Here is a 13,336-nt window from a genome sequence, read left to right as displayed (position 1 = left end):
GGATCATTTTTGTGGCCCATCTCTGGACACAGGGCAGGATCACCTCCCTCGCCCTGCTGCCCACCCTTCTTTTGATGCAGCCCAGGTTACGGCTTTCTGGGCTGCGAAGGCTCATTGCTGGCCCCTGTCCAGATGCCATCCACCAGTACCCCCAAGTTCTTTTCAGCAGGGCTGTGCTCCATCCTTTCATCCCCCAGCTTGTATAGGTAATGGGGGTTGCCACAACCCAGGTGCAAGACCTTGCACTTGGCTTTGTTGAACCTCATTAATCTCACCTGGGCTCCCTGCTGGAGCCTCTCTAGGTCCCTCTGGATGGCATCCCATCCCTCAGGCATGTTGATTGCACCCCACAGCTTGGTGTTATCAGCAAACTTGCTGAGGGTGCACTCGATCCCATTTTTAGTGTTATTGATGAAGATATTAAAGTGCATCCGTCCCAGTACTGACCTCTGAGGGACACCATTTGTCACTGATCTCCATCCAGACATTGAGCCATTGACCACTACTCTCTGGGTACAATCTCGCAACCAGTTTCTCATCCATCAAACAGATGATATATTGTGTACCCTGACAGCATTAAGCACATGGAACAAAATAAAACAGTGCAAGCAATGGCAAAAGCAATAAGGAGTCTAATGTATGTTGTCCTCACATACACACAGGAAACAACTTTTGTTCTAGGATTTTTCTGCTTAATCATGTTATAGACATGATTAAATGAAGACATGAATTCAGAATGCACGTGCCCAAGACACTGCGCATCTTTTCCTTAATTAAAAAACCACCTCCTCAAAACAAGAGCTATATCATGCTGACGATTTATAATGACTCACACAGTTGCAAATGTGATCAAAATGTTTCTTTTAAAGTAACACGATCCTAAGCTGTTATTTGTAACCCTAAATGAAGCATGACCCCATATTGAAAAGTACTTCTAAGGAGACTTAAATTTCATTAAGTATTACTACATGATCTAACCGAATATTAACACTACTGAGGTACCTCATAGCAAGATTATTTTACTACTTCAGGTTCAATTTTGTTTCTGTACCATGCATATATCATATACATGTCACTGACATCACTATATCATTATTTGTGAGATAAGCTTCTAATGCTTGCGATTGCTACTTACTTACACTCCCAGAACAGTAAAATAATAACAGAAGCCAATCATATAGCTTATAGGAAAGCTATCAGAACTCATTAAAATTCACTTGTGCTGCACATTTTGTTCTATGTTATACCTATGTCTCAGCACCATAGCTTTCTTCTCCAAAGGATGCAACCCAAACCAATACAGGTTTTCTTTCCCTTTGAGGAAAAACTTTGAGGAAACTTTTTTGGTGTAACACAGAACAGTCAGACCAATGCTAAATTAAGTTACAATATTCAGCAAAGAATAAAATAATTCCCTTTCTATAGCCGCTATTATTACTGTTCTTCCAGGGCATTCCCACACAACCATGGAATGATGGCCAATAATCACGTGGCTATAAAGGTATTCTCCTATTATTCTAATTTTGGATTTCAGTAGTCTGAAAAATGATTCTGCTACTGATGTAAAACTCCTTTTATTGACTTTTAATGCCAATAGCATATCTACCAGCTTCAGAGAAAATGAGAACTGCACGTCATTTTGCTTGAAAACATCTTCAGTGTCCCATCCGAACATATGCAGCATGGTGTACCCTGCTTGGACTTCTGGCCAGCTACATGCAGTGGTTTCTGAACATTATTATTCACCTGTGCAGAAATACAGTAAAGAAATCAGATGCATTTTTATCTACCTTACGCTAGCTTCTAGTGGCATAGAACAGTAGAATCCTGTAAGTAAAACGCTATTATACCTGATGTTAGTAAGTATAAGATACCTGGAAATTGTGCTGTCCTAGTGCATATGGGACATGAACAGAAGAGGCTGAGGATGCACCAAACCAGTGCCATCTTTTACAGGTGGAGCAGTAGCTGAAAGCAAAAGTCCTTACCAGAGCAGAGGGACATCAGCGGTGCAGAGATGGAACGGTTTGCACTGCCTGCAGCCAACTGACATGACTGCGTGCAATTAACAACATTGTACTGGGATGTGTGTTATTGAACAGACACAGTAGCCACCAACATCACATATGATTCCCAACCCAGAGAAAATGAACCCAACCCCAGACTCACTGACAGGGAGAGAAAATCTACTGATCTCAAGCAACTGCAGATCAATCCCCAGGTGATGAGAAACTGCACAGAAACTCAAATAACAAAAAGAGCATAAAACATATAGAACACACATAGAAACAGCATCACAGACAGAAATGGATAAAGCCGTCTCACACAAACCAGAAATTTCCACTAAGCCTCATGAACAAGGTGGCAAGAAACTGCTAAGCACACGACTCAGAAGAATTATTGCTCAGCAAACAAAATTAATGTAGGTCAATTTGGGGGATTGAAAAGTGACTGTGAGCCCATCCGGGAGACATTTTGCTCTGCCTTCCTAACAGCAACCCCTGAACTTATTTTCAGGGATCTACAGGGAAGACAAGAAGAAGGCATGCTTTGGCTTCAGACTTTTTTTCCCCAAAATTAGTCAAGAATTGATCTTTTCTATCTCGCTGAAACTGATTTTATTACTATCCCAACACAAGAGACCATTCCTTCCTCCCGCTCTGCCTTCCCACTGCACACAAACTACCACATCCCCACCAACTCAGAACGAATGCAGTGCTGAAGATGCGAGAAGGGATGTCCTGGTGTTCTCCCTCCTTTTTATCACGCGCTTTCCTCAGGGAGACACTGGATGTGATGGGGAAAGTCAAACGAAGTCAGGCAACCAGCAACAGAGATGAGATTTTTGTTCACTCTGAATGCGCAGAGGGACGTAAGCCTTGTAAATGGGGGGGCAGGACCCAACCCCAACCTCAGGCACTCGGACTCCAACGCCCTCAAACGCCCTTCCAGCCTCACCCCGAGCTCTCGCTCCGTCCCGAGCCCGGCACTAACCTCACCGAGCTCAGCCACCCCCACCTGCCGCTCCCACGTCCATTTTCTCCCGACTTCAGCATCAGACCGAGCGTCAGAGCACGGGGCCGGGAGCGCCGCGGGCAGGCCGGGGCCGAGGGGCCGCCCGGGGCCACGGGGCAGGGCCGGGGTCAGGGCCACCCCCCGCCCCGCGAGTCCGGATCCACCGCCCCGCCGCGAGTCCCGGGCCGTGACGGGCGGCGCGGAGCCCCCGGGCCGGGGCCGCTGCCCCACTCACCCGAGGTCAGCTGCATCCAGGCACAGATCTTGTAGACGGTGGCCGTGTTGCAGAAGAAGAAGAGGATGAAGCAGACGATGCAGGCGATGATGAGCATCATCGAGAGCCCGATAAAGAAGGAGGCAGCTTTGAAGGCTCCCGAGGGCAGGCTGGAGAAGTCCGTGAAGCTGCCCCGGCAGGTGAGTTCCCGACTGAAGCCGTTGCCGATGCAGTAGTGGAAGAGCCCGAAGTAGCCCGCCTGCGGCGTGTCCACGCCGTCCCCGATCCAGTAGGGCTGGATGAAGCACACCACGTTGACGATGGCAAAGCAGATGGTGAAGATGGCCCACAGCACGCCGATGGCCCGCGAGTTCCGCACGTAGTTGGTGTGGTAGATCTTGGCCGCCTCCTGAGCCGGGAGCATCCCCGCTGCTGCCGCTCCCGCCGAGCCCGCTCCAGTCGCCGCCGTCCCTGCAGCCGCTCCGGGCATCCTCGCCGAGAAGCTCCCCCCTCCCCTTCCTCCTCCTCCTCCTCCGCCCCGCTCACTCCTCTCGACGCGACGCGCTCCGCCGCTGCGTGCGAGAGCCGAGCAGCCCCTCCGCCGGGCTTCCGCGGCGCCGCGCCACCACCGCCACCACCGCCGGCAGCGCGGCCCGCCGCCTCCTACCGGGGCTCGGGGCTCGGCGCCGCCGGCCGCCGCGCACCGCCCTCCCCGCAGCCCGCCCTCCCGCCGCCGCCCGCAGCTCCTCGGCGCGCCGGGCGCCAACGGCCGAGCGCCGCGGGGCCGCCGGAGCCCCTCCGCCCTGCGCAACCGCGGCCCGGGGGGAAGGGGGGTGCGCGCCTGAGGCGGCGGTGGGGCCCTTGGGGCGGGAGGAGGGCCGGCGGGGGGGGCCTGGGCGGGGGGCACCCGACGCTGTTCACAGTGCGTGTCCCGGGGGGACACGTTCAGGCAACATCTTGAAGTTTAAAACCTCCATAGCACTGCTCGCTTGGTTGTGGTGGGGTGAGCAGGGGCACGGGCAGGCTTAGCTCCTGCCTGAATCAGCCCCCAGCCAAGCTGAGGTACAGTCAGCCACGCCTTGGGGCTGGGAAGCACGGGAGAACATCTGGGGTTGCTTCCCTCTGCACGAGGAGACCATCGCAGTGCACATGGACCAGAATTGCCCTAAAGCAGCGGAGGTGAGGGGCTGCTGCTCCTGGAGGCGTCAGCGAGGGGTGGGAGGTGACACCGCGTGGAAAAGCTGCTCAGCCACTCGAGCGACTTGGGCCTGGCACACTGTGCCCTGAACGTTTTGGCATGCAGCAGTAATTAGCATATATTAATGAGCAATTAGCATCTGGTAATAATCATTCATACGCCGGTGACACTTGGATTCGCAGTCCCCGACCTATGCGTTGAGCTCGAGTTAATAATAATAATTGATGGTGCATATATAGAGCTCTTTGAAGATTGCTCCCTCCCAAGAGGCGCTGCAGCTGGAGCGGCAGGGACGCAGGGAGCGGCTGAGCAGGGCTGTGCGGGCCCGGAGCCGGCAGAGGGCTGCACGCAATTAAATATTAGTGCTGATCAGTCCTCGAAGGGTGGGAATTGTTCCCATCACCTAGTACAGTTTTGCTGCTGCTTCAGACAAAGTTTGACTTCTCAGACAATCGGTGGAAAAAGTGGGCAAGTTGGAAAAAGTATGGGCTGTGTGTGACCAGACTGTTCAGATGATGCCTTGGAGAGACAGCTGAGCTTTCCAGCCTTACACCGCAGGAAGATCTTTCCCCTTCTCAGTGCTTGTGCAGGCCAAGGTTAGCTGGGCCCCAGGACACAGCAGAGGGCACCTGGCATCCTGCTGCTGTAAGGAGCCATTGGGAGGTGGAGGGGATTAGAGCCAGGCCTGAGGTTGTCCATGGAAAGCTGCATGGAATAGAAGGACCATGGGGCAGTTAGCTGACAGCTGGTTGAACATAAGCCAGCAGCGTGCCCAGGTGGCCAAGAAGTCCAATGGCATCCTGACTTGTATCAGAAATAATGTGGTCAGCAGGGTCAGGGAGGTGAAAAATTCTTCTCAGAAAGAGTGGTGAGGCACTGGCACAGGCTGCCCAGAGAGGTGGTTGAGTCACCGTCCCTAGAGGTGATTGAAAAAAAGGTAGCTGTGGCACTGAGGCACTTGGTTTAGTGGGCATGGTGGGGATGGGTTGATGGTTGGACTAGAAAATCTTAGTGGTCTTTTCCGACTTTAATGATTCTATGATTCTAGGGCAAACAGTTCAGAGATGGAGGTCAGAGGGGGCTGGGCAAGGAGTTCTAAGAGCTCCAAGAGAAAGGAGGTAGTGAAGAGTGTGAGTGGAATGAAAGGGTTGGGGATAGTTGGCCTGTGTGTGCGCACAAAGGTGAAACCTGGAATCAGCATGGCAGAAGGGAGAGATACAGAGCTGGGAAGAAGCCAGGAGAGGAGACAAGATGCTCTGTAGAATAAATGGATGAGAGGAAGTGGGAGGTGGAAATGCTGAGACTGGAGGAGAAGTTGGAGAAAGAGAATCAGATGAGAGTAGGGAGGGAAACTTGGGAGCCTGTCTGGGCAGGAAGCAGGGGAAGAAGCTAGGACTGTGCTGACATGCTGTGTGTTAGAGTGGGAAAGGAGGTAAGATTGCGTGTCCAGGCAGTGACCGTCCTGGGTGTCCTAGGACATCAGAGTGCCCTTCTCTGGTCTCTAGCACCAAAAAGGCATAGATTTCACATGGACTCTAAATGATACCCACTGGTCCTTCAGTTTAGTGCATCTGAATGGTAACATAGTACCAGATACTATTCTGGAGGCACCTGAGTCACTCCAAGTGTGTTCCTTGCTGGAACTTTGAATCCCCACTATGGTTTAGTATTAGAAATTTCTGTGAAATTCATTCCCATCCCCTTCTAGTCTCATCTTCTAGTTGATCTCTATATAATAATAAATTGTAAATCTTTCATCAGTTACTTCAGGAGTTTGAACAGCAGAAGCCTCTATGTTGGATTCAAAAGTTCCTTCCAAGATAGTTAAGCCAGTGATATCAATATTCTGTCACACGAAGAAATAGTGCTTGTGTTTTTGTACATGACAACTGGAAACATGAACACAACTGCAGAAGAGCTTGATCAAGATTCAAAACCAAAGGTTAAGAAAACCCAGGAAAAAGATTATCTGTGCAATCCTTAATTGGTTCTTTTGTATTTGTTTACTATGATATACTTTATAATAACATAATTGCTTTTCTGCCGTCATCCTTGCTCATTTGTTTCACAGCACTGGCAGTCACTACTTGATGAGAAGCCGCTCCTGAGTTTTTTTTCTCTCCTCGCTCAATGTGCAGCCCAGATTTGCTTTTCTGCACGTGGTGTTTGTGACTGCAGACAGGCTTAGGATGCTTTTTATGGTTCTTACCACAATTATATGGGTGCTTTGCAGTCTTGGAAAACATCGTGTCTCTATGAGATAGGATGCTTAGGATGCTGGTGTATTTGGGACAGAACAGTTAAGGTAAAAGACAGCTGAGAATTCATTTCTCAAAGCAGAGCTCCCATGGATTTTGTTTGTAGCACTTCTCCAAACGAGGCCTCAGTAGGAGCCACACTGAGCTGCTGCACATCTACAAAAGGCTTTAAGCTTCTTGCCTGCCAATGCACACATCCTGTCTGTGGCAGGAGCAGGGATAGTCTCAAGCTCTTCGCAACAGCATTCATCATCTTAATCTTCAGAAGATTATCCTTTCTCTCCAACAACCCTGTTCATACTTTCAGTATTTTTTCTCCCTGGAAATTATCTGGTCCCAGCTCTGTAGCTGCCATCTAGTTTCATCTAAAAAAAGTCTTAAATTACTTTAGCCAGGCTTTTCACCAAAAGCTTCTTCAAAAGGTGAAGCAGGATTCTCATCAACGTGATCTTTCTTGACAGCAGACACAGTGTCACACACCAAATAAGGCAGGATCCTGTTTACAAATTAGCAAATGAGCGTGCAACACACAACAAAGGGAATGTGAATCACATGGCATGGACAGCTCTTTTTTTGGCACACCCCATTGAGTACCGGATTTTACAACAATAATTCTAATTTTAGAAACGCATGTGTGTGTGTGATTACAAAGCTTAAAGAGAATTTATACAGTCTTTGTAGACCATACTTGTAACCATTTTATCAAATCAAAATGTGCTGATTTTTATGTGTATAGATCATTACACAAAGCAAAAAATAAAGGATTTTTTTTTGCTTTCTGTCACCAATAAACTACTTGCAGCATCTCTATTTGTATGTAGCTAAGTATTTCCCATGGCAGAGCAGTGGTAGAGAAGCTGAGGCATTTTATGTGTCTGGAGCACTTAGTGGAAGGACTGCATTTTGTGCCAGGGAGAACTTTTGATATGATACGTAAGAACTACAGATGGATGCTGTCACTGGACCAGGGGGCTCATCTGGGATGAAATGCACATAGAATCACAGAATCAGAATTATAGAATTGCTTAAGTTGGAAAGGACCTCAAAGATCTAGTTCCAATCCTCCTGCCACAGGCAGGGTTGCCAACCTCTAGATGAAGCACTAGATCAGATTGTCCAGGACCCCTTCCAACCTGGCCTTGAACACCTCCAGGAACAGGGGATCCTCAGCTTCTCCGAGCAGCCTGTTCCAGCTTTTCACCACACTCTGTGAAAAATTTCCCCATGACATCTTATCTCAGTCTCCTCTCCTTTAGTTTAAAACCATTCCCCCTTGTCCTATTACTATCTATTCCTGTAAAAATTTGATTTCCCTCCTGCTTATAATCTCCCTTTAAATACTGAAAGGCTACAGTGAGGTCTCCCCACAGCCTTTTCTTCTCCAGAGTGAACAAGCCCATCTTCCTCAGCCTGTCTTCATAGGAGAGATACTCCAGCCCTCCAGTCATCTTCGTGGCCCTCTTCTGGACCCACCCCAACAGCTCCACATCCTTCCTGCACTGGGGCCCCCAGCCTGGATGCAGTACTCCAGATGGGGCCTCACAAGGGCAGAGCAGAGGAAGACAATCACCTCTGTCTCCCTGGTGACCACCACTCTCTTGATGCAGCCCAGGATACTGCTGGCTCATGTTAAGTCTTTCGTCTACCAGGACCTCCAAGACCTTCTCCACAGGGCTACTCTCAACAAGTTCTTCCAGTCCGTATACATACTGGGATTCCCTGACTCCAGTGCAAGACCTTGCACTTTGCTTTGTTGAACCTCACTAAGTTTTCATGGGCCCACCTCTCAAGCTTGTCTAGGTCCCTTTGAACCATGCTACCCTAAGCATTTGTGGGGCTTGATTATATCTTGACTGGGTGCCAGTGCTGGTAACACTTCAAAACACGCATCCCACACTGTCTGTGGTGCAGAACCAACCATGGCAGTGGCTGGTGACAACCCCGAGCAGCAGAGTGGGCCTGCGGAGTGGAGCAGTAGGCCCAGCGGGCGGCCCTGTCGCCATGGCAACCTGCAGTCTCGCCACTGTCGAGCCTCTGCTGTCGATCAAGAAGCATTAACTTTCACATTATGTCTTTTTTATTACTGCTTCTGCACATTTTGTCTTCCATCCCTCCAGGGGCCCGGCTGTGCTGGTGAAATGTTCCTTCTCAGGGAGTGGGGAGCAGCATTTCTTTCTATTTCTGTAGTGTTTGCAGCCGTGGGAGAGACACAGCAGAGGGCTGGCTGGAATTACTGCTATCAGTGTCAGGGAAACTGCCATTGCCATAACAGATTTGATCTGAAATGGTCCAACATAGGTCTACCTTAAAATTAGAGAGCAGGTAACTTAGAATATTTTCCCCACTTTCCATGAATTTAATCCTGCTCCTGTTAGTGATAACAGAGGGGGTCCTGTAGGGCATCCATGAATCATGGCCATGCTGGAGCTGCATCCCCTTCAGGATGCAGGACTAGATATCCCATAATCTGGATAGGGAATGTAATTGTTAGGGGGTCGCCTATCCCAAAGCTGGTTCTGTACTGAAAGAATTGGCTGTGAGTGAAAGAAGTCCTCTTCAACAGACAGAGGGAGCTGACAGGAGATGTAGTCAGACAGGGACTGGAGGCTGCAGTGATTCAACGGATGTGAAGAAGGTGAGAAGTGCCTAGGTTGTATGTGAAGCAGAGATTGAAAGGAAGAAAAGGTCCCACCAGCCTGTGAAGGAACAACAAGGGTGGGAAAGGGGTTAAGTTGCAGGGTTCACACTGGCAGCAAAAGACATGGAGTATAAATGAATGTGCTGAAGTAAGAACAGGGAAAGCGGGACTCTTTGGTAGTTACTGGCATACAGGGTGAAGAAGGAAAAAAGCACCCTCTGACACAGCTCAGCTTCCTTCCCACAGCCTGTGCTACTTGGAGGAGTTGCAGAACTGCTCTGAAACACCTTGTGGTGAAAATAAAACACTTTATTCTCCCAAAATCTATCAGGTTCTAAACTCTCCCATTGTAGCCCATCAAGAAGTGCTTCTTCTTTTGTCTTTCTAAGCTCTCCTACAATGCTGAGAATGTGCAGCACTGCCCAGCACGGTGTCTTGCTATAAAGGGCTACGAGCAAGTCAGGTCGCTCTCTCACCGTGCAGTGCTCTGCCTTGCTAGCACATCCTGCTTGTCAGCGCTGCTAATTAGCTCAGACAGAGCTTTCAGGTGGCTTGCTGTGTTGTGCCGTTCACACACACCATCAGAGACTTCTCCAGCAACGATGGAAATTTTGCCTCTCTTGCTGTGGCAGCTGTTTGCCAGAGGGTCAGTAGCTTCAATACTAAAGGCACTGTGAAATACCATGCTGCAGGCTATATCCTGTACATCTTCAAAGACAACTGTGCAGTTAAGGCTGGTTTCTATACATGTTTTTCCTATAATAAATTTTAGTTAAGGTATGTTTCCTAGGCTGGAATTCACATGGAGGAAGAAATACATTTCTCTGGACCAGCCTAGTTCAAGGTACGCACAAAAAACTCTTCTGCCACCAAGATGCATTTACGGTTTTCTTTCCAGACCCCAAGCATCGTGTAGGTGGCTGCAACTTTACTCCCAGGAGCCATTTAACTGAAGGCTATATGATGCTAAATGTAACAGTAAGGAAACTTTCAAAAAGAATATCTGTTAGCACTGAAGTACCCTCTCGGCCCTTAACAAGGTAACACTAGTGCAATCAGGATGTGACCTATGATGTTCTCAGGCAGAGAAGAATGATTAAAAATATTTTAATTCACACCAGAAAAAATAATATATTAATTTGTTTAACATTTGAATCCATCCAGATATATATTTCCTATATTTCCAAATATTTCTTCTTGGAATGCTAAACAACAGATCATTCAGAATGTAACAGAAAAACCTTCTGATCTCCAGAATTTAAATTCCAGTAGGGCTGAAGCAGCCCAGTGACTTTACCTGAGTGGCAAGCCAGTTAGTGTGCTGCATAGTGATTCTGCTTGTTCCTAATTTAATAACTATACAATAATGAAGCACAAGTAGGTGTTATTAACTTCTTGGCATTGATCTGCTTCAGTTGTAGATGCCCACAATCTCATATATTTTTGGGAAAAGCAAGAAAATTGCCACTCTTCTAGTGTAGACATCAGGAACACAGCAGACCTTTCTGATGCACGCGCCCTGATCAATACTCAAATCTGCAAGGAAAGCTTGGGAGCTGCAGAGAGTGATTATCATGCTGCACAAGATGATATTGTAGCCTAGAGCAAGCATTCACCCTGGCACTACACAACATGATGCAACTATGTCTACTATGTTTCCAGATGGAGTTATGGTGAAACGGATAAACATAAGTTTACCTGCCAGTAAACCAGAACTGTGACCCGAACAAAAACTGGGGAAGGAGATTAAATGGGAAAAGCATGGAATTTATTTCATACTGAGTATCTCTATAGTATAATGCAGTGCCATTCAGGGATATCACAGCTACTGAAAGCAATATAGTCACATTAGCAAGATGTTAATGTGCTTAATTAGCGTGGATGACAAGCAGGTTATAGGAACCTGTGCACAGCATCATGCTTATGTACTTAGCCACTTAAATCTCCAGAGTGCTTGCAGCTCACTTAGGTTAATACAATCTAATGAACTAATAAGCATATAACCTATTTCATTGTTCAAGACATTTATAACAATATTGAATGATGCCAAACACAAGACAGACTTCTGTGGAACTGCTGAAGACACACACTTCGAGTATTTCAGTGAGCTAGGAGTAGCTACTGGTTTAAGTGCTCCTTGCCACCTATTTGTGCACAAACCTTCCAGTAGCTTTACCTGAAATACATTTTCCTCATCAGGTTATGAAAATATTACATAAGAGGGTATGAAAAGCCTCAAAATCCACCAAGTTAGAGGCCACCTATATCTTTGTCTTTATTCAGAAGTCCTGTTATCCCATAATAGAACAGAATAAATTAAAATGATTATTCCTCAATATATCCATGTTAGGTGTTACTTATCCCTGTTCTATTGTATTCATTAAGACAAAAAGAGGTTATTTCTATGTTTTTCTAGAAGTTAATGCTTGGCAGATGAATCTGTAGCTCCTTCAGTTCTGTGTTTACATTCTTCCCTTACCCTTTTCTAAACGTAGACATTGTATTTGTATTTTTCTAATCTTTCTAATCTAAAACTTCTTATCCCCCGTGGACACCACAATATTGCCTCAGTCTTCTGCCTGAAAGATTTAAAATTTCCTCAGCAATTTCCATGAGCTCCCCTGCTCAGCAAACTCTGTGTGGTATCCAACCTATTCCTATTCTACATCTGGACTCTTTATAACAATGTTAATGATCTTAACCATATAAGCAAATTTGATAGGCGTAGTGAAGAAAAACAAAGATTTCAGCCCTGGTGTCATCTGTTATAAATTGTCCTTTCCTCTGATAAGCAAAACACCGCTTTTTGTAGTCCCTTGGTCTTTCTCCTGCTGCTAACAGAGTTCCGAAATGTCTCCTTGTTTTTAGCTCCAGGCTGTCATTTGAATAAATGTTTATTTCGTGTGTACTGCTGAAATAATCTTTGGCTCAGAAATGTCTCTAAAACAATTTTTCATTTCAATGGTGACACAGAGGTAAAGAGCTGTTGAGTAGAGCCAACACTTTAATAGCTCTGAAAAAAGTATCAAGAGTTTCACAGTGGGAAATTGGCAATAACACACACTCCTTGCATGAAGTAAGCGTGCATACAATAATGGGGAAAATTAATGGACATAACCACTATAATGAAGAGACTAATGAAACCAATGAGCAATAAACCATAAGAGTTAACACAGTGTAAGTTTTATCAAACACAAATTTTTCCAGTTACAGGACATTATTAGGGAAGGGAGATCGCATTCTGATTTCACAGAAGGACATGATATTGTACTTTGTAATATCTTGTTCAAAATATGCCAAGTGGCTTGATTGGGCTTAGTACAAAGTGTTATGAAAACCTTTTGGAAGACAATAAAAATAATCAAAATAAATATTTAACCATGTCTGAGCAATATTTAGTACACATACCCTGTGGGTTCTTGTTAGATACAATTTTAATTAATAGCTTCATTAGCTGAAGGAGGCAATAAACATTATGTTAATGAAACTTGTAGTAGAGGCTAACTAGTTGTAAGCACCACTAACAGTAGAAAAGACGAATGGGAACTTATGTGAATGAAAATATAAAAAGATATCATCTGGAGAAAACCACAAATTACTGTATCTGGCAAACATAGGTCTCCATGAAAAAGGAGAAAGCTGTGGAAAGCAGTGTGTTGGAAGAGAAGCACTTATTTATAGTGAATAGAGTTGTAAGAATAATTGATTTTTCTGTTTGGTGGCCAAACTGAAAATAAATTAGAGAAAACTAATATCCAGTCGGATATATTGTTCCCTTTTCACATATTTCTACCATTTATTAACACTAAACTTAGATCAATGTTAGAATGAAGCAGTGTTAGATAAGAAAAACAAGACCATTTCATTTTGAAAATATTGGAACAGAACATTTCTGGTTGTTGTTTTTTTTTTCCCCCAGTACTATTTCTCAAAATGAACTTCTCAGCTTTTGAATTGATTTTTGATTCATAATATATCTTTTCAGAGAACTGAATGTAATAGACTCTTCAGCA

At 46.0% G+C, this 13,336-nt stretch overlaps 1 protein-coding gene and 1 long non-coding RNA gene across 2 annotated transcripts in view; both read right to left on the bottom strand.

Annotated features, from left to right (window-relative positions):
• The window catches only part of LHFPL3 (lipoma HMGIC fusion partner-like 3), a 238,022-nt gene extending 234,119 nt beyond the window's left edge, over positions 1 to 3,903 (bottom strand). Inside the window, exon 1 of the mRNA XM_021384684.1 lies at positions 3,251 to 3,903. Coding sequence (XP_021240359.1) covers positions 3,251 to 3,719 — 469 coding nt within the window. The 5' untranslated portion in view covers positions 3,720 to 3,903. The remainder of the gene's footprint in view (positions 1 to 3,250) is intronic.
• LOC110392445 lies at positions 1,561 to 3,142 on the bottom strand. Its single transcript, XR_002434375.1, has 2 exons — positions 2,995 to 3,142; positions 1,561 to 1,746 (listed from the first exon to the last, which is right to left on the bottom strand). It is a non-coding gene; the product is annotated as an uncharacterized LOC110392445 (long non-coding RNA).

Source organism: Numida meleagris, chromosome 1 (genome assembly GCF_002078875.1).
Source record: "Numida meleagris isolate 19003 breed g44 Domestic line chromosome 1, NumMel1.0, whole genome shotgun sequence".
Taxonomy (NCBI): Eukaryota; Metazoa; Chordata; class Aves; order Galliformes; family Numididae; genus Numida; species Numida meleagris.
The sequence above is the reverse complement of the archived record's forward strand: the minus strand, read 5'-3'. Positions and strand labels throughout refer to the sequence as shown.